This window comes from Phyllostomus hastatus, unplaced genomic scaffold (assembly GCF_019186645.2).
Source record: "Phyllostomus hastatus isolate PE091 unplaced genomic scaffold, TTU_PhHast_1.1 phas_contig_40, whole genome shotgun sequence".
Taxonomy (NCBI): domain Eukaryota; kingdom Metazoa; phylum Chordata; class Mammalia; order Chiroptera; family Phyllostomidae; genus Phyllostomus; species Phyllostomus hastatus.
Window position 1 is genome coordinate 83,481,473 of NW_025333872.1, and position 24,903 is coordinate 83,506,375.

At 40.9% G+C, this 24,903-nt stretch overlaps 2 protein-coding genes across 2 annotated transcripts in view; one reads left to right on the plus strand and one right to left on the minus strand.

Moving 5' to 3' along the window:
- PEX3 (peroxisomal biogenesis factor 3) overlaps nucleotides 1-10,623 on the plus strand; it is a 25,041-nt gene extending 14,418 nt beyond the window's left edge. The window contains exons 5-12 of the mRNA XM_045842670.1: nucleotides 873-997; nucleotides 1,285-1,351; nucleotides 1,459-1,513; nucleotides 2,100-2,268; nucleotides 3,864-3,934; nucleotides 6,236-6,358; nucleotides 7,246-7,342; nucleotides 8,193-10,623. Of these exons, the coding sequence (XP_045698626.1) occupies nucleotides 873-997; nucleotides 1,285-1,351; nucleotides 1,459-1,513; nucleotides 2,100-2,268; nucleotides 3,864-3,934; nucleotides 6,236-6,358; nucleotides 7,246-7,342; nucleotides 8,193-8,276 (791 nt within the window). The 3' untranslated portion in view covers nucleotides 8,277-10,623. The remainder of the gene's footprint in view (nucleotides 1-872; nucleotides 998-1,284; nucleotides 1,352-1,458; nucleotides 1,514-2,099; nucleotides 2,269-3,863; nucleotides 3,935-6,235; nucleotides 6,359-7,245; nucleotides 7,343-8,192) is intronic.
- FUCA2 (alpha-L-fucosidase 2) lies at nucleotides 9,773-23,707 on the minus strand. The gene is made up of 7 exons (XM_045842669.1): nucleotides 23,388-23,707; nucleotides 19,324-19,511; nucleotides 16,250-16,589; nucleotides 14,785-14,995; nucleotides 14,346-14,536; nucleotides 12,181-12,289; nucleotides 9,773-10,901 (listed from the first exon to the last, which is right to left on the minus strand). The coding sequence occupies exons 1-7, from the start codon at nucleotides 23,621-23,623 to the stop codon at nucleotides 10,761-10,763; spliced, it is 1,416 nt and encodes a 471-aa protein (XP_045698625.1). The 5' UTR covers nucleotides 23,624-23,707; the 3' UTR covers nucleotides 9,773-10,760.
- Between the last annotated feature and the right edge of the window lie 1,196 nt (nucleotides 23,708-24,903).

The window sequence follows — 24,903 nt, forward strand, 5'->3', positions numbered from 1 at the left end:
AAGAAAGAAGAAGGAATTCCTACCTTTTGCAACAGCGAGCATGAAACTAGAGACTGTTATGCTAAGTGAAATAAGCCAGTTGGTGAAAGACAAAAACCATATGATCTCACTTATAAGAGGAACCTAATGAACAAAATAGACTAACAAACAAAACAGAATGAGAGACGTGAAAACATGGAACAGACTGACAGCTGCCAGAGGGGAAGGGGCCGGGGGTGGGGGGGTGGGGGCGGGAATGGTGGAAAGAAGGGGAAGGGAGTAGTCAGAAAACACGTCTGAAGGACCCGTGGACACGGACAGCAGGGTGGGGACTGACTGCTGGAGTGGGGGGTGGGACAGGCACGGGACAGCAAAGGGAGGAAAATCGTGACGACTGTAATAGAATAAACAAGAATTTAAAAAATAAAAATAAATTTTAAGAAAAGGAAGGGAGAGAGAGAAACATGGATATGGGAGAGAAACACTGATTGGTTTCTTCTTACACGCGCCTGGACCTAGGATCAAACCTGCGACCTAGGCCTGTGCCCCAACCAGAAATTGAACCCAAGACCTTTCAGTTTATAGGACAATGCTCCAACCAAATGAGCCACACTGGCCAGGGCCTTATTTAATTTTTTAAAGCTTATAATATATATCTCTTCACTCAATATATTGGTCATTGTTTTAATTAAGAGATCATACCTAATCTACATTAAAAAGATATAAGGAAATAGACTTTGAAATATTTTGAATTGGTATATTTTTGTACCTGAAACAGTTACAAATGTATTTTTAAGTGATCCTATGAAAAAATAACCATAGGAATTATTTGTGATTTTACACGTTTATTCGTTTCAATGATAGTACCTAGTGATTTTCTTTTCTCTCTGAAGGTTTCACAAGAAGTATCGTGGCTGTATACAGTACTTGTATGCTGGTTGTCCTTTTGCGAGTCCAGTTAAACATTATTGGTGGATATATCTACCTGGATAATGCAGCAGTTAGCAAAAATGGCACCGTAAGTTTAATGGACTTGAGCAGAGGCTGCCCTTTTTTCAAGAGGCTCCAACTTTAACTGATTATTACTTATTCTGATAATTTCCATAAATTAAATATCTTTATATTTCATGTTATTGTAAACTTTTAGCATTATTATTTTTACATTTTGAAACTAGACTGTTTGTTATGTTAAAGAATATTATTTTGCTTGTTAGTCCAGGTCCTGGAAATCTCAGCTCCAGTTACACTGAAAATACTAATTTACTAATAATGTTAGGTGATTTAACCTGACTCTGTTCTGTACAGACAGTCCTCGCCCCGCCAGATGTCCAACAGCAGTATTTATCAAGTATTCAACACCTCCTTGGAGATGGTAAGACTTTTGTTTACAACCTATAAACTAATTGTAATTCATTTATTTGTATTACTGAGGAATTTGGAAAATAAACAAGTTTTCCATGTCTGTTTTTCTTTCAATAGGCCTGACAGAACTGATCACTGTCATTAAACAGGCTGTGCAGGAGATTTTAGGAAAGTAAGACATTTTGTTTTGGCTTTTCTGACTTCTTGATTTGAATGAATAAAAGAAAAAGTAGAGTTCTTCTAGTGAAGCTAGTAGCTTGACAAACACTCCTAACTTCACAAATGGGGGTCTCTGAAATTCTCTGTAACCTGGCGAGATACACAGCCCTGGATATTTATTGCATTGTGGAATCCATTTTCTTCATCAGTGTCAACCTTTTGATAACTAAGGGGAAAGTCTTAGTGTTTCATTATTCATTGATTGATTTCCAAACAAACCAAAAATATTTGGGTCATGAGATAAAAAACCTACTTTAAAACCTGCCTGTGAGGCTTTTATCTCTTACTTATACTGGTAATATCTATAATTACAGTGGGAATTTTCGTGTGAAATATGCAGCAAGATTTTTCTTGGCTCTGTAATAATGTCCCTTAACTGATGGCTGATTTCTTATCTACTCTAGTGATCTCGCAGTCAGCAGTTTCAGGTTTGTCTGGATGAAGCAGGATCTCAGATACTAACATGTTAGGAAAAGAGTGTGTTCAGGATGTATCATATCATTTCAGTTAATTTCCAACTTCCTTTTCTCTGTTTTCAGTATTTCTCTTAAACATTCTTTGTCCCTTTTGGACTTGGAGCAAAAGCTAAAAGAAATCAGAAATCTCACTGAGCAGCATAAATCTTCTTGCTGGATTGATAAAGATGGATCCAAATCTTTATTATGCCATTACATGATGCCAGATGAAGAAACTCCATTATCAGCTCAGGTACTTAATTCATAAACATTTAACCAAACCAGTTACTCAACATATTTAATTTTTTTTTTTTACTATCTCTTAAAATTTAGATTTCTGAGTCTCTTACAAGGTATGTGATTGAAAGACAGATATTTCAATAATTTAAATAAAACCTTATTCATTTAGAAAACAAATTTCATATGACTGATTCCTAGTTAGAAACATTTATAATTTTAGATATTCAGCCAATTTTTATTGAGTGTTAGTTACGTGACAGATACTGTGCTGTATGGTCAGGACGTAAAATGAAGAGGACATGCTCATTACACATGGGGAACTCAGGAGACAATTCAGTTCGCATGGCGAGAACATATGTCTGTGAGGTCAAGTCGCAGAAGATAGAGCTGATAGATGGGCAAGATCCTGAGGAGCTTTGCATGCCAGGATAAAGAGCCTTAACTTAACTTCAGAGACAGAGAAAGTTACATTTTCATCAGGCTGGTACCACTGTCACATTTGCTTTTACTAAAGTTCATCAATGATGGCAGCACCAAAGTGGACTGAGGGAAGTTGCCATCTGGTCAAGGAACAAAGGGCTGATCTAGCACTTATCCACCATGGCGTTGCTGCACACCAGTGTGTCCCAGGCAGCTGTGATTTAGGTTACTCATTGATTAAGAATAATAAAGATGCCAAAGACTGCAGGTGTCAATAACCTCACTTTAGAATAATGATCGGTGGTTTCACATGTAAGTGGATTGCACCCATGCTTTGCAGTTGAGAAAAGAGTATCTCTCACTTGACAACTGGAGAACCCTTACACCAGAAAGGCCCCAGTGCCAAACCTCTGCAGTAGAACAAAGAATGATAGATTTTCTCATCGTCTGCAAGTTTCCCCCCCCGCCCCAAAGACCCCAAGGATAGACCTGTTGGGTGCTGACACACCCTGCATTCAGGAGGAGGCCAAAACCCCACAGCCCATTTAAGGCGCCCCTGCAGGGTGGAGACTAAAATGAACAAGCAGAACAGATGGGACAGAATTAATTTAAAAAACAGGAGAAGACTTACTTAGAAATTAGAATCTCAAGGAGATGCAATAAGAGTATTAAGGCATTCTGGAATGATAAAACAGTTTCCAAATTTTAAATTCAGCAGTGGAACTAAAAAAGAAAACTATTCAAAGGAACAGGTGCAGAGAGGAATGATGAACGGAATTATACCTGAATTGAGGTAAAACCTGAAACTTCAGATTGAAGGGATGCACAGAGCCCCAGAGTAGCGCAGACCAATGAAAAAGATATCCTGATAAAGTGTCTTAGCAATAAAAGAAAAAATAGCAGGCCTCTGCAACCTAAAAGACTATTTTTTTTCTTTGTAAATGTATTCTAGAAATGTGTTCAAGATAGCCCAGATAAACAAAGGTCTTACAAAGTATAATTTTACTTTGTCTCATCTTTTAACAACCCAGGAAACTTGGCAGTTCTTTCTTTTAGTTTAACGTTTTTTAGTCGTTGATAGAACATAGACTTCTGGATTTCTTCAGCCCTTTAGTGTATTAATAGGACTAGTTTCATCATCGCACTGTGCTGACGGTGGAAACCTGAATGTGGCGCTTCATTTCACAGGCCTGTGGGCTTTCCCCCAGAGACGTCACCACTATCAAACTGCTCAATGAAACTAGGGACATGCTGGAAAGGTATGTAAACTGCATGCGACAGAAAACGTGTGTGTCTGTTTTTATTGTGCTAGGACTATTTTGCAGTCTTTCTTGAACAGCATAGTCAACATAAACTTTTGTTACAATTAAATTTTGGATTTATTTCCCTGCCTTTAGGTAGGATTTCCTAACTAAACTGGTGGTTCTTTTATTAGGGTGTGGAGGGAAGCAGAGATTTTTTTTTCAAGGTGCCTTTGCCTGGCCCACTTGCTTCCCTAACCTAGAGATTCCATATACCAGTTGAGGGACTGGAAGATAGTATTTATATTTTGAAAAAGTCTTTCAAGGATGATTGTAGTATACCCCGTGTATACTAGTAAGTAGTCAGTATTTACAAACCAGCTCTGTAAAAAAGAAATACTGAAAGGATAACCACAGCAGTTCTGATTACCATCTTGAGGCCACTCATGGCTGACCTGGGGAGCTGGGAAGCGATGCTCTTGCAAGGCAGAGCTAGCCCACCGCAGCCAGTCTTCATGTACACACATGCTCACACTCACACACACACACTCAATGTGTGACCTCTGCCCCCTAACCCTTTCAGGATAGACTAACATGGTCCTAAAACCCTGAGTGATAAAAATTTCACCTCTTCCAGCCCTGGCTGGCGTAGCTCAGTGGATTGAGCGCGGGCTGCGAAATAAAGTGTCATAGGTTCAATTCCCAGTCAGGGCACATGCCTGGGTTGCAGGCCACGGCCCCCAACAACCACACATTGATGTTTCTCTCTCTCTCTCTCTCTTTCTCCCTCCCTTCCCTCTCTAAAAATAAATAAATAAAATCTTTAAAAAAAATTTCACCTCTTCCCTCATTTGAGTGTTAGTGTTTTAAATGATCCGGAAGAGAGCCACACTGTTTACTGCAGAAGCACCAGACTGTACATTAGAAGACCAGACCTAGACTCCAGATCGGCTCGCCTGTGTATTAGCTCTAGCTGAGCCTTGCTTGAGCCACTTACACTCTCAGGTAGTTTTATCATTGTAAAATCTGAGTAGTAATACCAGTCTTGCCCACTTTGTCTTAAGTGATTAAAATATCAAAACTTCTTCTAAATGAAGGATAATTTAAGGCCATTTCTCTAGTTCTGTTTTCTGAGAAAATTATATCTTTTGCTCACAATATTTTTTCACGATCTTGAAGAAAATCAGCAAACTTTTAGGTTAACTCAGCTACTGAATCTACTGTCTGAATTCATCAAGTTCTAGTCCCTTAACTCTCTATAGTAGCAATCTCTCCTTTTCTCATATTCAGGCTTCCACCAAACCACTCTGTGAAGCTCTAGAAAAGGTCATCAGTGATCTTTTGCCAAACCCAGCCAACCCGTGACCTTCATCTTACTTGACCTTTCTCTGATAATTGGCGCTGTTGATCAAGCCTTTCTTGAACTCCTTTTCTCATGTGGCTTCCATGGCAGTCCAGTCTCTTAATTTTTCTCTCAATTCTCAGGTCGTATTTTCCTCGGTTTCTCTGTGTCTGTCTTTCTTTCACACGTTAGAGTTTCCCAGGTGTTTGTTCTGATTTCGTCCTTAGTTGCTGCACGCAGCTTTATATACTCCCATTGCTTTCACTGCTGTCTACGTGCCAGTAATTTCCAGATTTACAGCCCTGTCCCTGCACTCCTGTGAGTTGGTGTGGACGGAGGTCTCTGCACATCAAAGATAGGCCTGATGTGTTCAACAGGGCCTTTTCTGACTTCTGTAGCACACATACATTACTCTTTATATCACAGAGTTTCTGTGAAGTACTAATAGGGCATAACAAAAAGATCTTGAACTTTAAGATAAAGAAATCTTAGGTTCAACTTCTAGGTCCCCTATTTACTAGTTACATACCATCAGATAAATTTCTTTATCCCTCAAACATCCAGTTCCTCACCTGTACAGGGTAATAAAATTTTCTAAGTTATTAGTATTAAATGATTGGAATATGTAAAGCAAACCAATAATCTGTGACTATAAGAGGATTTCTCTTCAAAAATTTCTTCAAAAGAAGTAATACTATTATTGATATTTTAAAAATACATTGTACAAAGTGCTGACTAATGTTAAGAAAATCTAAAGAAGTGCATGAATGAATATTTTCATTGTGCTGCACTAATAAGCTTTCTTTTAATTCTAATTTTTAAAAGATTGACTCCTTGATGTACTTTTATAGTGTTTTAGGCTCTAAAACCTAGATTGTGACTAGAAATGGTAGCTGGGAAAGGGAGCCACAGTTACTGAATTTATTTTCTTTTCCATTAAGAATCTAAAAAGTAACTTACCTTCTTATTTCATGTAGCCCAGACTTCAGTACGGTTTTGAATACCTGTTTAAACCGAGGGTTTAGTAGGCTGCTGGACAACATGGCTGAGTTCTTCCGACCTACTGAACAGGACCTCCAGCACGGAGACTCCATGAACAGGTAAGGGGACACGGAGAAGTGTTATCAGTGTCAGGACGGCTCTAATAATATAGTGCTTCTGATGTATTCATTTTTTGTTCCAGGAAACAAAAAAAACCTTAGAGGATAAATTTGTCCCTTTTTCAACAAAATGAACTCTGTTAAAGTGGTAACTACTTCATTAGAACTCTTTCTGGACTCAGTATTAAGATTAATTTTTTTCAAAAATTTTCCCAATTTAGATAAGTACTTAAGTTGTGAAACTACCTTTCCATTATCTAAATTGCAATTATTCTGGTTTTTTTTTTTTAACTCTTTAGAATACAAAGCTGAAAATAGGTTTTGGTTTTGGTTTTATTTTTCTATTGAATTTATTGGGGTGACATTGGTTAATAAAATTATATAGGTTTCAGTTGTACCATTCTATAATAAATCATCTATAAAAATGTTTTAAATTTTAATGTGTTGTCTAATTTTATTTGAGTACTGCAAGCCATAATTGGCCTATATAGTTCAATACTCTGGCCAATTTTAATACTTCTAGGCATAGCTGATGATATAAATTGTCACACATAATCATTAAAAACAGACAAAAATTTTGGAAGAACTTTTAATAAGATGAAAAAACATGCTTATATAAATAAAATTTAAAATAGAATACTTGGGAAGTTATAGTTGTATGTTAAAAATAAGCCAAAAAATAGATATGTATAAAAATTACTGGAAGAAATTAACCATGATGTCAATTGTAGTTGTTATTTTTAGGTGGTAGGGCTATGTATGATTTTTATTTTCTTATTAACACATTTCTGTAGTATTTCCCAGTGGTACTTATTATTCATAATGAAAATGGTAAATACCTACCTGACAAATTTCAGAGAGTACTTACTGCTGTGATGGTGTTTCAGCCTTTCCAGTGTCAGCCTGCCGTTGGCGAAGATAATTCCCATAGTGAATGGACAGATCCACTCGGTTTGCAGTGAAACACCTAGTGATTTTGTTCAGGTAAGAAGAAGGCTTTGGGGTATTAAAAATATTATATTTTGGTTGTGGTCCTGTTTGTCTAACATAAAATTACATTTGTCTCCTGCGATACTTGTTCAAAGAAACTGAACACTCGAAACCGCATGCTGGGTGTGGTGATGCCCCGTGAGAGCAGTAACGTGCCGTGGTGAAGTTAGGAGGTCGTCCCACACCTGACCGACTGCGTGTCAGCCCAGACACCCTCAGTGGCCAGCTGCGTTCACCGTGCTCATGTTTCACACTAAGCTGTGCTAGTGAGAATATTAAGCATTGAGGCAGATCAATGATGCAAGTCCTCAAATTTTGAGAAAAATCATAAAAGTTTTGTGGAGCAATGAAACATTTTAATAATAAACGTACCTGTTAATAATACACCAATAACCAGCTCACTAGAAGCTACGCAGACAGTGGGTTATTTAGATTTTTCACTGTACTACCTGTTACTCTGTATCCTTTCTTAGGAAAGTATTTTAGAATGCATTAAGACTGATTATATTAAACTTGGAATCCACATGAATTTTTCTGAGTCATTTGGAAACTGTGTTACAAGTAAAGAATTACTTGCAATATGCCTCATTTCCAAACTGCCTCAATAACGTGCAGTGAGGAAAGTCCCTAGGCCTCGGTGTAAAGGTGGCGTCCCTCGTAAGAACCTAAACAACAAGTATCTCCTAGAACCTATTGTAAGAAAAAGTACTCCTTTCATTAAATGGTTTTCTTTTTGACTTTGACATCACAAACTTTAGAGCTACATTTGTTTCTTGATGGCAGACAGGGATTCAGATTATGTGTCCACTTGGCGAGCTGTAACGTTCTGTCGTCCTCTTCCCAGGATCTGCTGCTGATGGAGCAAGTGAAAGACTTTGCGGCTAACGTCTACGAAGCTTTCAGCACTCCTCAGCAACTGGAGAAATGACTCTTTTCAAACATACCTATTGTAGATTAATCTACTTTAAAAAATACACTGAATAAGTCAGGTATATATGTATATAATAATGATTTATTACCAAAATGCCTAATTAAAAAATATTCTTAGAGTCTTCATTTCATAATAAAAGATTTATTTGTCATCTTAATATATTTTTTTAAAAGTCATCAGTGGACTCATTTTTGTGGGCATATCTCAATATACATAGCACATACAGCAGAATGTTTGTCACCCCGTGGATATTGGTTCCAAACTGTCTGAAAACTAATGTAGATACGTTTTTTATATAGTGTGAAGTTCAGTATACTTTGGCATTAATACTGAGGTAAAAGCTCTTTGGGAAATAGATGTAATGTCTGGGAAATGTGCTATTTAACCAATCATGAAGGCCACTGGACAAGCCGTGTACAGCAGTAAATCAGACTTTTCTCTAGCTGCTCCTGAAAGGAATAAATGATGTGTCTTCATTATGCCTGATGAAGGACTTTTATTTTTATGGAAATCAGTGAATTCCACAACCATGATCAGCACTTTTTTCTTTATTATTGTTAACAGTCCTTGGGAAACTACACTGTGATTTAGAGGCTAACTTTGTTGATGACATTTACTCACAGCTGTTATTAACTACATAGTTTCATTCATTTGCATGCAAATAGTTTCAATAGCCTGCTTTGTATTGATTTTAAGCACACTGGCTATTGCAATAAAATTTTAGTAAATTTTTAGTAAATTTATTTTAGTGTTTCAGTAAAATATGATTTTGTTAATACTTTATAGCCATTAATTTATTTGTTCCATAGCATTTCTTTCTTTTTTTCTTTTTTACCACATTCTGTTTATCCGTTCATCTGTTGATGGACATTGGGTTGATTCCTTCTCTTGGCTATGGTGAATAATGTTATAATGAACATAAATGTGCAAATATCTCTTCAACACCCTGCTCTCAATTCTTTTGGGTATGTGCCCAGCAGTGGGATTTCCAGATCATGTACTAAAAATTCTATTTTTAAGTTTTAAAGGACCATCCATACTGTTTTTCATAGTGGTTGGACCACTTTACAATTTAACCAACTATGCACATGGGTTATAATCTCTTTACATCCTTGCTAGCACTGGTTATTTTGTCTTGACAGTGGCCATTCTAATGGGTGTGAAATAATATCTCATTGTGCATTTGATTTGCATTTCTGTGATGATTAGTGATGTTGAGCATCTTTTCATATTATTTTTTATTGCATCTTTTCATTACCATTTACCCCCCATACCCTCATCCATCTCTCCCCATCCCCTCCCCACGTAATCACCCATTTTTTTGTTGAGGTTAATTAGTCAATCATTAGTGTTTCTTTAAATTTACATCAAAATCAGTATTGTTTTTGCTTCATTATCTTGCTTTATTCTTAAGGAACATTTGAAGTGGTTTTATAATTTTTAACTAGATTTTCAACTTCATTTTGGTTGAAGGCAAATAATAGAAAGCAAACTTTTTAATTTAAATTTTTATTTATTGATTTTTTTTAGAGAGAGGGAGTGAGGGAGAGAAAGAAACAAATCGGCATGAGACAGAGAGAAGATCATCAAATTTAATTACATGTGTGTGTATGGGAACTCCGCACACACGAGAGGTTCAGAGACACAGTGTTACAAGGAGGCATGCATGACATGCTGAGCTGGGGCTGAGGCAAGGAAGGTGCCTGGGGCTTCGAGGGGAGGCAGGCTTCGCAGGACAAAAAGAAAATGAGATGTTCAGTAATTCAAAGTTTGCCCTGCCCTAGAGATAGGTCATAAAAGGTTATTTCTTCCCAAGAATGTACAGTGATGACATTTCTGTGTCAAAATCACTTAAGTGGGAGAACACGTGTAAGGTTTATGACTGCAGAATGAAGTGGAGACAGTCAAGATTATTAAAACCAAAGGAGGTCTGGGACAACACTGTTCTATGGAATTGTGTGGATTTTCCCCTTTGTTTTTAACATTAATTTCTATACTAATTCTAACAAAATTAAATACCCTGTCAAAGATTTTAAGATATTCTTCATGTTTACTTTGTAGATCTGTCAGTTTTCTGGAAACATTAAAATGCCGATAAATACACTTTTTTTAAAAAAAGTAATTTCTGGTGATAACTCATGATGGGCAAGGTCTCAAATTTAAATTCTTTATGGGAAGAGGTAAAAGTTCCTCACGAGCCCACAGGATCTCGATGGCCTCCAGCGCACAATAATTCACAGGCCAAAGTGACACATCTTGGCAAGGCCTATTCGGAACCCAGAGTGTGCTGGAGAGTTAAAACCGTTACACGGCTAAGTTAGGAAAAAAAATTGGGGAGTGAGAGGGGGAAAGGACTGTGCCGCCTAAATAATCCTTTGACTTTTCTTGCCCCATTTCACGTATGCGTTCTCCGTGTGCTGTCATTCTGCAAACCCGACACGGTCTAATCTGTGACTGCAGCGTGGACCACTCCGCTGCACCTTAGGTCACATCAGTGAGCGCCAGAGCCCAGCCCCATTTACAGGGCATCTGATGAAAGGTTAGACGCGGCAGCTCCACCACGATGCCGTTTTTCTCCAAAGAGGTCCACTTAAGTGGCTGTCCGTGTCCCAGAAGTCTAACCTGAAATTAAAACACACACACAAATGTCTCCAAATGTAGCTCTGACTCATGCACTTTATTGAGAAAAGGTGGTTGATGTTTCTTAAAAGCATGGTAGAGAGAGGGTTCAGTTTTTTACTGTTATTTAGGAGTTCGCAAGCTGTTTAACGCTTGATCAAAGAAAACATGCATCCATCTAGCTCCTGTATTATTCTCACATAAAAGTGTGATGGAGCGGGGGAAGAAGAATAGTGAAGGTGGAATGAAGTGTCAGAACAGAGAAAAGGCAGGAGAGAGAGGCAGAGACCAGGACTCTGGAGCCAGTCTGCCCACATTCAGCTCCTGTACAGAGTGTTTGGTTCCTCTCCCTCGTGCAGCCAGACTTCCTCCCCAGATTTCTGAATAACCCCCACTAAACAACAATGTTTACCTGTGACCAATTATTACTGTAATTGTTTTATATCCTTAGTCTTATACGAAGTGAAGTTAAACGAAGAGTTTTCCACAGGGGTGGAAATTTGATCCATTTGACCCACAGGTGGTTATTTTGACCCATTAAACTTTGTTTATCATGTAGAGCAATATAAAAACAAAATCCATTAACTTTTAAGTAACCGCATTAATGAGGGGCAAAGAGAACATTGATCAAATAAAAACATCACACCCAGGCCACTAAGCTATAATTAAACCTCAGATTTGAACTCCATCTTTGCTTCCTGAGCAATCATAAGCGTTAGAAGTGAGATAGGAAAAGATGATGCAAGGAGAAGCATTCGGATGACTTGCCTCCAAGGAAATTGTCAGTTTCGTCAAAATAAGCGATACAATTGATCTAAATGCACTCGGATACCAGACCTAGTTAGTGGTCATAACTTTTAGGTTAACCATTGACGCTGTCCAAAGTATTTTATGAACTAAATGTAGGGCCAGGACATCTATTCCGACGTGTTCTGGGGTGACATGTCGGGGGAAGCATCTGAATTCCAGTTTGATGACAAGAACGCGTTGGATGCACACGGTAAACCTGAACAACACGGACTGGCTGTGAAGCAGAATATTTCACATGGATATGCGTGGAGATGCTGTAGCTGTTTTAGTAACTTTAGTTTTTCTTGGAAATGAAGGAAAATGGTCAAAGGTTCTGGCCAAACAGGGCCATTGATGAAGCTCATTTTAAAATTACTCTTACGGGTAATAAGAGGAACACATTACGGCTCTCCCTGAAGTTAAAAGTGATGTTTTCATCAGGATACTCTAGTCAACAATTTAAAGGAACAGTAAAGATGACACTCCCTCTCACCTCTGTCGATGCTGGAGTAGCTTCCGGTGCGCCCAGAAACAGCTCTCCGGAGGTGGGCCATTTGAGAAACATGGCATAGACCAGTTTTTCCTTAGGTTTGCATGTGTACCTGGTTAGAAGGGGGAACGGGCACAGAGATACTTCTCATTACTTATGGGTCAAGTGTGGAATTATTTACAGAGATACTTCCATTTGGTAAATAGTTACAACGTCTTCGTTAATAGAGGGAAGGAAAAATAGCCCCATGGTAGTGGAAAAAGCACCCAAAAGGATACTGATCCCAATTCCATTTGGGGGAAGGGCACTGCCCATACCACAAAGCACCACTAGGGGTGCTTTCACCAGGGGTGCATTCTCAGACACCATCTAGGGGTCTTAAAATTGCACTCAATTCTGACACTATGCACCCAGAGACGGTGTCAGATTCCACAGGTTAAGAGTAGTTCTGGGGACAGCGTCAGTAAACCAGGGCTAAAATCTCCAAGGATTTTAAGGACGGACCTGGGAGTCTATTGCAGACAAAAAGGGGGTTCTGCAGAAAGTAACATCACAGGATGACCTGTTCCTGAATGTGAGCAGGTCGTGGTAGTAGCCAACACCCAAGGCATGGAACTTGTCTAGCAAAAGGTTTCCCTCTGCTATAAGCAAGCCCTGTCTATTATTCTTGTGCCTGTAACACCTAGTTAACACATCTTTCAAATACGCATAAGCACCCTCAAGAAAGCACATGATCTTGGTAACTTTCCTGTAATCCAATCCCTACCTTGCTTTCTCCCACCTTCCTGTACTCTTCCTTCCATTCCCTCCTTAATTCCAAATGCATAAAAGAAACTGCAAGATGATCCTTCTCAGGAGCATTTGAGATCTTGCTTCCCAACAGTTGCCAACAGTTTTGGCTCAAGAAACTCATTAAAACTCTCTGTAGGTCTGGGCGTTCCTTACACAGGCACTTATAAATGGCTGCTACGAGGAGAGGGGCCCACCAGCGAACCTGGGAGCCGGGGAGCACTCACCGAGAGGAGGGGAGCGCAGGGCTGCCAGAGGTGGAGCCACTGGCAGGAGCCAGACACGAGGGCTTTACTGGCCTTGTTGAATACCTTGGCTTTTATCTTTACTTATTTAAAGACAATTTAAAGGAATAACAGTTAATGACTGTCAAGTCCCAGATCAGACACCGTACTAGTCAACTATAAGCACAGAAAAAAATACCAAAACCAGAGTTCAACAAGCCTCTGTGAAATGAAGGCTCAGGACTGAGTTTTCATTGTGGCTTCTCACAGCTCCAGAGTTCTGAAATTCTACAATCTGTTGCTTCTGTCTGCATTGCCTCGGTTTCTTTTCTTCAGCGAGCTGACAATTTTTTTTGTCAGGTCAAGTGAAATCAAAGAAGAACATTTAGTCTAATCTTTGGATCTATACTTGGTCAGGCTAGACTCACTTGGGTGGCGACACAAGGGGAATTTTTAGAGCCTCACTCACACTACTCTTACGTGTGTATAAGTATGTGGGCATCAGAAGCCACGAGACAGGCAGAGTCTGACTCAGGTGCTCACTGGCCCACAGAACCTTCCAAAACTCAGCTAGGAGCCTGAGCCAAGGCTTTTAAAGAAAAATACAGCAAAGAGAAAAATTAGCAAATTAAGATAATCTATTTTAAAGAAACTTCAGGTTTAGATTTATTTGAATACTATGAGCAGGTTACAATTTTTTAATCAACTAAATGCTGTAATTGCAGCTGATGTTTTAATATTCTTCTGCCCTTGGGCACCTCTCGCTCGCTAACCTGATGTGATAACACCTGCGAAAGTCAGACGTTCCTTCACTGGCTGAACAGAGCCCCCCTTTTGAGTTAGCCACTGAGGGTTTTACACTTTTCTACATGACTTACAATTTTTGTAAGAGTTGACTGCTTTCCACTAAAACTTGTCCACCATTAGGAGGCATTTACAGATGATTTAAGCTCAATTTGCTAAACAGTAAGTGTTCAAGAACATGCTACTGTCTTCCTCTCCCTTCTCTTTACAGTCAATACAGTTTGGAAAGTGTTTTATATAGACAGGCATTCACCCAATTTCCTTTTTTATCCTACTGTTCTCTTTATATCTCTGAGAAAACGTTTAAGTGCCTTCTTCAGCCAAACAGCGCTTGGTGAAAGAACAACCCACCACACGTCTGGGGTGACAGTGTCATTCTGAGCTCTCCAAGTGCTGCTTGCATAAATGGCTTCTCCATTGACTTTCAGCCATGTCCCCATTTGCCTTAATCGCTCCTCGAAAATTGGAGAGATGATGCCATCTTGTGTGGGTCCAATATTCATCAAAAGATTTCCTCCACATGAAACTGTTTCGACAAGTTGCTAAAAAAAAATTAAGAATGAATAGAGTTCTTAGAGAAAGAAAACAATTTCATCATGAATGCATCAGTATATATATTTATGGGTTCACACATGCATATATGGTCACTATCTAGGAGAACCAGCGTGGAAGACAGAACAGGGCCCTGTGTTTCTAGGCCCTGGAGCTATACAAGTAGTAAAAAGTGATTCTCACAAACCCACCCTAATTAAGAATATTCCCATAACTGTTACAAGGCATTTTACTGCACCTTCACCAATTCTTCAATTGTAAGATAGTCACAGATTCCGGCGTTCCTCCGATAGCCCCAGGAAAACTTGTCTATTGTCATGCAGTTTTCCCACTTGTGCGGCAGAAGATGCCCGGGGTTGTACCGATCCCTGCAGGTGTAGTAGCCACCGTGCGTACAGATGCTCCCTGCTCCCCAGCGGTCATTGGTGACCACAGTGTCCCGCACTGGGCTGAAATGACAAGTATACTTTTTACACACAAAAGTAAGCATTTTTTTTTAACACAAAAGGAAGTGTCACTGAACAAAGGCCTGACTGAAGGCATCCCTGCAAATTCACCATAGTATAACGTAACGCAATGCTCATGGTTTTGAAGTCAAGTACACCTGGGCTGGTTGCAGTCCTGTCTCTCCCCACCCCACAGCAAGTCACCCAGTTCCTCTGAGTGAACAATTTCCTCAGCTCAGCTATTATTAGACCAGAACTAACACACAGGACACCGTGCCCAGTGCCCAGCACTTACAAGAGTAGTAAACTATTATTGGAAGCTTTCCCTAATGGTGTAAATGAAACCCAACACTGAATTTACAAAGAAGATGTTCTCCTCACCTAGGACCAAACAATCTGATACATGCATTCTAAGCCTTTCTCTTCCTCTTACAATTGTGCCTAGTACTGAAAAATCTCAGGGAAGTCCACTGTCACCATCGTGCAATTCACTGGAGTATGAAGTATCCCTACAATATTATTTATCCTAACAGGTGGTGCCCGCAGCACCTCTCTGCTTAGAGGGGATGGAGTTGGTTCACCAACTGAAGGGCATGGCTCCCAGTCTTTCCGCTGGAAGGAGCACATGAACAATCTGTTGTTTTTAACATCAAGAGAGCTCTCCAGAGTATTGGTGTGTGTGCCTCTGGGACTCAGGGAATCCAGCAGAACACTTCCTGACTTCGTAACACAATACCCAGTATCTTCTGTTGTAGTTACAAATATAAATTTGTTCCACACAGTTTAAGCCTAACAGAGAGCTCAGTCGGAACTCCCCGTTCTAAAGGGGGCAGGCTGGACCACGCTGGAAAGCAATGGGAAGGAACAGGAAGACTGGAGAATGATGGTGAGAAAAGGAGACATCGAGCAGCAAAGGTTACCAGGGGGTCAGAGGATAAAAAGAAGCAGCAATCAGAGAAACTGAAAAGCACATAATCAGAACCAGTCATGAATGAATAGAGTTGTCCCAGAAAAGGAGATGAAAGTGGGCACCCACAAAACTCATGTCTTCAAAATTCTGCATTCTGTGATTTTCAGTCTGATTTCAGAAGCGGGCTTTTGAGTTGCATTTGACTCCTGCTTTGTAGCTCTTGACTATTTCCTCCCCCATACCATACATGAGCCTGAAAGGAAATATTTCAGGAAGCAAGGGAATGAAATGCTGCGCATGCACTGAGCACGGTTAAGGTCACTACAGCAACCTAAGAGCATACGTGCCTCTCATTGTACAGCCAGGCTAAGAAACCCGTGCTGTTCCAGTAGCTGTCCGGCGCCCCTCCGTCGCCATCCGCCCACAGGACCTCCGGCCGGTACTGATTCACCAGCTCCCGGAGCTCAGGCAGCGCCTTCGAAACTGGGAATTGCCGCTTCTGGAATGAGCTGGATTCATCGTCAAGGAAGAGCGGGTGAAACCACTCAAAAAGCGAGTAGTACAGTCCGAAACGCAGGCCCGTCCTGTGCCTAACGGCCGCCTCGAGTTCCTTGACGACATCCCTCTTCGGCCCCTCGTCTACAGCGTTCCAGTTCCACGCGTGCTCGGAGCCCCACAGGGTGAAGCCTGCACAATTACGTTAGACACCTGTGTGAGAATGTCCATGGAGTTACTGCAGGCCAATCTCTACTATACAGAGGCCAAAACAAATTTGACCATATGTGGGATATAGAATTAACTGCCTCTACAAGCAACTCTGACGGCAATTTTGTTCATAGTATATATATTCTGCTTTCATACAGGAAAAAGAATGAGAATTTAAACAAGGTAAACCGAGGTTTTTAAGAGTAACTCTCAGGGGACCCACAAGGTCTATATAGTCTGACCTGTCTTCTGGGTTCCCCCCCTGGGAATACAAGCTCCCTGGGAACAGCTTCCCATCTGCTGCATTCTCTGCGAAGTCCCGGCCCACCGCCAGCCCTGGGTCTAACGTGAAATCAACACCAGGAGGTCACAGCTAACATTAAAGTGTATTCCCTGGCTTTAGGATTATTTATTTGATTATAGAGTGACTCTTGGAACACTGGTGATCTACATGTAGCAGTAAATCTCCTTTAGCCTCATTATTCATCGAAATGGGGGGGGGGGTGGAGGGGGGGGTGAGACCCTAGTCCTTGGTAGTAGTTTCTACTTAACGATACTACACCCACCATTTGTAACCCCAGCCCACTCTAAAGGCATAAGCTTAGGTGTTGCTCCTTAAATTACCAAAGTGAATCACCTACCAACTAAATGAGTAAGAAAAGTAACGTCTACCATTACACAACCACTGTGCAACAATCCACAGTTTTAAAGGAATTGGCATTTAGATTGCTGGTTGTTCTATCTAAAAATATTAGAAGCGTTATGTAAACTGATATACTTAAAAAGTCATATAGAAGTCTCAATATTTGTAGGTACTGCTTAGGAATATAGGTACATTGCTATTGTCTCACCAAAATCTACAAGGATCTCTGAGAATAGACTGACTACACAGGGCATTTTTGTTGAAACAATTAACTCTTGTACATTAGGACAAATCTAAGATGGACACACTCTTTAGATTCATTTCTAAGACACTTTTAAAAGAGCTCACACTCGTTCCAAAGATGTCTGTGGTAAGCTTCAGAGCAGTGTGGATATTTAAAGTCTTATTCAAAGTGTCTGCACTTCAGGGGCCCTCAAGTCAGGCAGCACTGAAACCAGGTGGGTCCTCAGTGGGTGTCACCCCTGTAAGCTCCCACAGCGGTCTCCGCCTGACCAGGCTCAGCAGGGTCTTTCCCCTGTCTGACAGCGTGGGTCCCGGGAAGTTTCCAGTGTGAGCTTCAGCTTCTGTCCTCACCATATTATTGAGTTGTTGTGTTTGTTTTTTTCAATAAGCTCACTACGTGATACTTTGTGCCATACAGCTCGGAGAAGTTCCTAGAGCAGGAAATAAGCATGTTCACAAGCAAATATGCTTCATAAATATTCATCTAAGCAGGTGAAACATCTATATGAAAAAAATCATTAAGCCACTAGCATGTGGCCAAAGAGGGAAATATTCTAAAATAATTTCATATTTGTGGTTTGGGTTGTTCCCTCCTACACCCCTCCCCACCCCTGAAGAAAGCAATGAGGCAAAATTTCTTACACTGAGATAAAGGAGGGCTTGCAGAAGAAACCGTCAAATGAATTAACAGGAAGTTGGGGAAGTAACAATTTATGGCTGCTTTCTTGATCTTATAAACTCTTAAATGGTGATGGGTGCAAACAATCTACTAGTCTAGGACCACAGTGATGGCCAACTTCATTGGGCCACAGGGTACCCAGATATTTAGCTAAACCTTATCCTTGGTATGTCTAAGGATATTTCTATGTGAGATTAACATTTAAATTAGTAGCCTGAGTAAAGCAGTTTGCCCTCCCAAATGTGGTGGGTCTCATCCAATCTGATGAAGCCTAAGTAGAATAAAAAGCTGAGTTAGAAAAAATTCTCTCTGTCCGCCTGTCTTTGGGCTGAGACATTGGTCTTCTTCACCTTTGGACCCAGACTTAGATTAGAACCTACATCATTAACCCTCCTGGTTCTCGGGCCTTCAGATTCAGCCTGGAACTACAGTATCAGCTCTCCTGGGTCTAGACCAGTCAGCCTCTATAACTGTGTGAGTCAGTTTCATACAATAAATCCTTCTATATGGATTATACTCCCTGCTGGTTCTGTGTCTCTGGAAGACTCACTAATACAACTACTGTGTTTCCTTTCAGCTATTCTTCTACCATCTCTGACATTTCTGGTCACCATTGCATTTCCGTAATCCTTTTCCTTTCAGATAATCTGTGGCGGTTTCTTCGGTTAGCAAACTGTCTCCCATGTGGCCATGTAAGAGCTGGCCAAAAGCACAGCCACGTGTGTCAGTAATGACGCTAGTCTACGGCAGCATAGCCCCCGTGGTGCCTTCCCAGAATGCACTGTAGAGAGGGAATGAAAGGAAGGCATAGACTCTAATTCCAGTTATTAACTGTGACCTGCACCCCACACCCCACTTCCAATAGCTTGAATCAAATTTTGGATATATTGTTAAATATGCATGTAACAAAACGTGATCATTTTTATTCTGTTTTGTGGAGGGTTTGATCTTTCTGCACACCAAATGCCTCTTACTTGAGTGGAACATGTGGTCCCTTAAATTATAAGCAAAATGTCAGCAGCCACGTATGGTCACTGACAAGGGAAAATTCTGATTGCATGTGGCTGACCTTGCTTTAGTTTCTTCTTCCAAAAGAACTACTCTACATTCCATAACCATCGTCTGTGTTTGCAAATGGTGCACTTACTTACCTTCATGATGCTTGGAAGTTAAGACAACATATTTGGCACCGGAAGCCTGAAAAATATCTGCCCACTGGTTCGCATTAAAAAACTTGGCTGTAAATAGTGGCCCAAAGTCTTCATATTGGAAATCAGGAGGGTAATTATTTTTCATAAAGTCCACAAACTTGGGTATCTTTTCCTTTCGCCAGTACCACCTAAGGGGAGGAACCGAAACAGCACGTGAAACACACAAACATTGGAAATAATCATGTCAGCTCTTTCCTACTCCCCCCCTCGCTCAGATACCACCCACATTCCCTTTCTCACTTCCCCAGCAGTTAGACTTTTCCTGAAAGAAAGCTCACGTGATGCGTGGGTCCCCGGCCAGCAGTGACCACAGAACGCTGTGGATGGCTCGATGAAAAACACGTGAGAAAAAAAAAACATGCACAGAGACAAACTAGTTTCTGTGGGGAAGTAGGGACGAAATGGCCACCCCCCCTAGTGGGGAGCGCCCCGATTTACTGTCCATACCTGCTTTTATTGGCTCATTTTGCATAATAATTTAGGTAAAGTACAGTACTCATTAAGCTGTAAGACTTTGAGGAACAAACTAACTTCCTCCTTGGACCCCTTTCATTCAACTGAGAGCATTCTAAACAAAGCAGGTTTCACAGTAATTTACATGTTCTTTCTTAGGCCTGATCACCCGGGGAATCCGCCCTTTTCAGCACAGAGCGGCACTACCCTGTCATTGTTTCAGGCTTAGGTGGAGCAAGGGAACTAAGGCAACCAAGAGATAAGGAGATTTTCCTCCCAGACGATGAGAACTCAGGCTATGTCAAAGCCGAGGAGCGAGGGTCCATCACCCCCTTTTGCTGCAGCCCCCCCAAGTCCTTCTTTTGGGGGGGCCTCCCAAAGTGATCATGCCTGTCTTAGGTCGTTCCCCCCTTGGGGAATCTTACCCGTCTTTGGCTAACCGACCAAGCTTTTTGGGGTTCAGTTGTGAATAAAGCAGCAGAAGCAGCATTCCTGCCAGGGAGATAAGCTTTTGTCTCCTTGCTGGCTTACGGTTCCAAGGGCGTTCCCTTAGCCTTAGCCTAGGTGGGGGTTTCAGCTTCTGATACCAGTCAGGGTGGTTCCCAACACTCACGTAAACCAAATTTCCTCTCATCTTCCATCTTTCCCTCTGTGAAATCCACTCAGCTCATAAACTAGAGCATTCTAAACATCCCAGCCACACATCTGCTATTAATTCCCCACTTTTTAATTGCAACAGGTAGTGTGTATCTTTGTAACATAAGTGAGGAAGGCTTCAGAAGGAAAACTAAATTCCTAACACATAACATGGATCTATTACATTTACTAGCAGAGAACAGTTAAATTAAGAAGACGCTGTTCTTTTAATGTATTGACTCAACCTTCCAGGGTTACTTGTTATATGCATTTATTCTGAGCAGTAGGGCCGAAACTTCCTAAGCACGGCCTCATGAGGAAAACAGTATCAAAACATAATGAACTTTGCTTTGTACAATGTGTACTTTTTTGCTCAAACTTTTGAAGGAAAAATAAGGATGTGCATTATACATGGGTAGTACTAATTCCATATCTATATATATAAATGTCTTTAATTCTTTTGTTTATGCTTATGTGTTGAAAGTGTAACTCTAGAAAGCAATAACAATATCCATATGCACAACAATACCCTGCAATACAATAATCGGTTTTGTTTCTAAATATAAATAAATAATTGAATTAAAAAATTAAAATGAAAGATTTTCCCCAAAAGTTTGGGCCAAAAACATGGGTGCACATTATACACAGCAAAATACGGTATACATTTTAGATGAATGCAGCAGTAACTGTCCTCATGAAACAGGCTCAAGCCCCATCTCTGGCCCATCTTCTACTTTCTCCACCGCCATCCGTTCATAGTCTTTCCATAGGATGAGCAAATCCGTAATCGGCACTCCGTCCCCACAGATGATCAGGAGGTCCTTCCTGCTGCAAAGCCTTCCTTGAAGACATCATATGTCACCAGCACTATTGTTTGCCTGCTCCAAAGTCCGATACATAATTTCCCAGCTTCCACTGCAGCTTGGACATGGACATGTGACCCACGCTGATCAGTGGAATTGAAGGGGAAGTTCACTTGGGAGATTCCAGGAACTAAGAAGAAGAGACACTGGGCTTCCTGCCTTCGGACAAGGTTGTGTGAAGTTATGGCCGGCCACCACCATGTGACCATGAAGGATGAAGTCAACAGGCTGAGTGTGATAGAAAGACACCATGTCTTTGATTTCATCGATGAACACCTAATTCTCCTTATGTGTGATAACAGGCCTCTATTATGTATGTTTTATTTGGATTTTGTATGACTTGAACTGAAAGTGTCCTGATATTTACCTTTTAAATGGAACTACAATAGAGAAACCGGGGAAGTCAGAAAGTTGAGCAGGAATTAGGGACTTCTATTTTCTCCCTGTACAGTCTAATATGAACCTGTATTCTCTATATTGTCTACAGCCACTTCTCAAACTTCCTGCTAATAGACATGAAAAGAGGCACTTGAAAAGCCTTCCATTTACATACGGTTTTGAATTGCCATTAAGAACAACCAGATATACTCATCAGTACTGTTGACTGCCCCCGAGTCAAACTGCGGTGGGGTTTAGAAAAGACACAAAGGAAACCATGGTAATTAAAGAATCCTCTACACTACAGAGTAACTGTCCTTCCATCTATCAGAAATATACTCTATTTTGTCTTGATTGAGAAGTATCTTTACTGTTCTTGGTCACAAAAAACAACCCTGTGTTCATTTGTAGAAAACAAAAAGTTTACCGTTACAAAGAATAAAGTTACCAAAAACTAGCTATTTGTGGCAGAGCACTAGTCTCCATGAGCAAACAGCAATACTCTTCCAGCACCAAATGTATATTTACCTAATCATCATGGTTGAACAAAATGATAACTTAAAATACAATGTATTATATTTAATAAAAGAGGAAGCAATTCTGTTCATTTATGTACCTAGCTAATCTGAAACATTTCAAAGAACCGCCAAATGCCTCACAGCACAAAACTTGCAAATGAAGATTTATGGCATCCTGAAGTAAATATGTTTGAAAACATATGGTACGGTGAGAAAGAATCCCTTGTTTGCAAGCTGATTTCAAACGAGTAGAAGACTAGTACTCCACAGGTTACACAACTGGCCTCACTTAATGAGAAACGTCACTGGTTGCAGAGAGTCAATGTCTTTGCAGAAATGGTACAATGTATACTGTGCAATGTTGGTGCAATATAGAGTTTCCAGTATATACTACATAAAGTACATATTAAATTTGATGTGCACTATATATGTATAGTACAAAAAGTTATGCACTATATAATATATACAGTATATAGTAGATTTAAATACTCATTGTTTATTTTTATTTTACCTAGGAATATATGTGTATATATGAACACACATATATATTTGATCACATTTCAGCCTTGAAGAATTTAACACCTGAAGTAATCAGGAAAGGCATGCGAAACATTTCAAAGTTGTAGATTACATGCACGTTTTTACAGAGGTCTCAAGGCAAAATCCAAAGAGCAATTTTTTGTGCAACACCTTCCGTATAGTAGATTGTTAATAATTAAACTTTTTTAAAATTAAGGTAACATTCTAGAACCTTTTTTAAAAATCCCTAGAGGCACATGGTAACATTTTAGCATTAAAGAGCCAGCACATGCCCAAATGAGCAGACCTTTCCCATACCAGTGAACTCACGTTTTGACCCGACCTAGCCTAGACGTTTGATGGTTGTACTGTGTGTGACAAATACAAGTTGGTAAGTTCCACTATCCAGAAGCTGGGAAGTCAGAGCCGCCTTGATTGTCTCACAATTACTGCAGTCACGCGGAGGAAAAAGGCAACGCTCATCCAGGACAGTTTACACAATAAGGCATTTAACACCCGGAAATTCTAAACGCGGATAAACCGGTAGGAAACGAATCTGCAAGCGGTAGGTGGGTGCTGGATGGAGACTCAGGGACAAAAAGAGGGTCAGAGGATAAGCGGATGGAGGTGCACTCACCAGAACCATTCGCTCCCGAAACTGGGCACGGAGAACACGCCCCAGTGGATGAAGATGCCAAACTTGGCCTGATCGAACCAGGCGGGCAGCTGTCGGGCATCCAGGGACTCCCAGGTGGGGTCGAAGCGCGCGGCGCGGCGGGCGGTACATTGCGCCGGCAGCAGCAGCAGCTGCAGCAGCTGCAGCAGCACGGGGATCAGCGGGAGCGAGAGCCTGGGCAGCTCGGGGACCAGCATGTCCCTGCGCCCGCGGAGCCCTGCCCGCTCGCTCGCTCGCTCGCTCGCTTCCTTCCGCGTCTCCTGCCAAGAACGCTCCGCCTCCGTCACCTGACCGAACTGTCAGGGAGAAAGGCCCCATCCAGGCTCGGGGAGCGGTGACCGCTGTCTGGGCGCTGGAGGGCTGCCTCGCTCTCTTGCGTACCTAAGGCATTTCACTCCGAAGACAGCCCAACGCCTGCTTAGCCTTATAAGGCTCGGGGTCGGTCTATCCGTTTGGGAAGGGAGGCGAAGAATGGCACGGAAAACAACCCAGATCATTCTCAGCTTCTGGGTGCCTGAGACTGGTATCAGATGAAACTCCAAGAGTTTCTAATTCAGAGTGGGCGCCCATAATGTGCGTTTCAAACCAAGTTCTAGGTTGCTGCTCCATGCTGGTTCAGGAGCTAGCCTCTAAAAACTACTGCACTGGAAACCAAGGTGATCTAAGACGGGGTGAAACCGGTGTGGTGAATGTTTGAGAAATCTGCAGCCTTAGAAAAGAAGCCATAAACTTGGAATGCTTAATCAAGGGGCAACACCAAAGCTCACATCTCCTCCTCCTAGGCATTCAGATGAAGCCAGAGCCCCCACCCCTTCTGCCCTTGCAAAGACGTCTGTCCTCTTTCAAGGGGCCGGTTGAAATATCACCTCCCAGCTTTCTATCACCACCTTCTTACCTCCCAACGGTTTACTCCCTGCTGTGTGTCCCTATTAACATCTGATTCCAACCTCTAAGATAGGATTCCAAAGATCAGCTTGTAGTTAGGAGGATACAGAAATCATTTCTCATCAGGCTGGGAGCGTCTGGAGGGCAGGGGTAGTGACCTTCATTCCTGTCGCCTGTGCATTTAAAGCAGGGCCTGGCACAGAGCAGCACTCACAGCTCGTGTATTGAAGTCATCCCTGCGAGGTAGAACTAGTGGTCTAATTATGAAGTGTTATAAAAGGACAAACAAGATGAGGACTTACAGGAACTTTAATATACTGTGTTTCACCATGTATAATGCACACTTTTTTGGCCAAATTTTTGAGGGGAAAATAAGGATGTGCATTATACATGGGTATAATTCCTTATCTAGGGAAATGTTTTTAATTCTTTTCTTTAGGCTTATGCGTTAAAAGTGTAACTCTAAAAAGCAATAATGATATCCACATATGCAAATTAATACCCTGGCATACAATAACTGGTTTTGTTTCTAAATATAAATAAAAAATTGAATTAAAATTTTAAAACAAAAGTCTTTTTTCCCTGAAAGTTT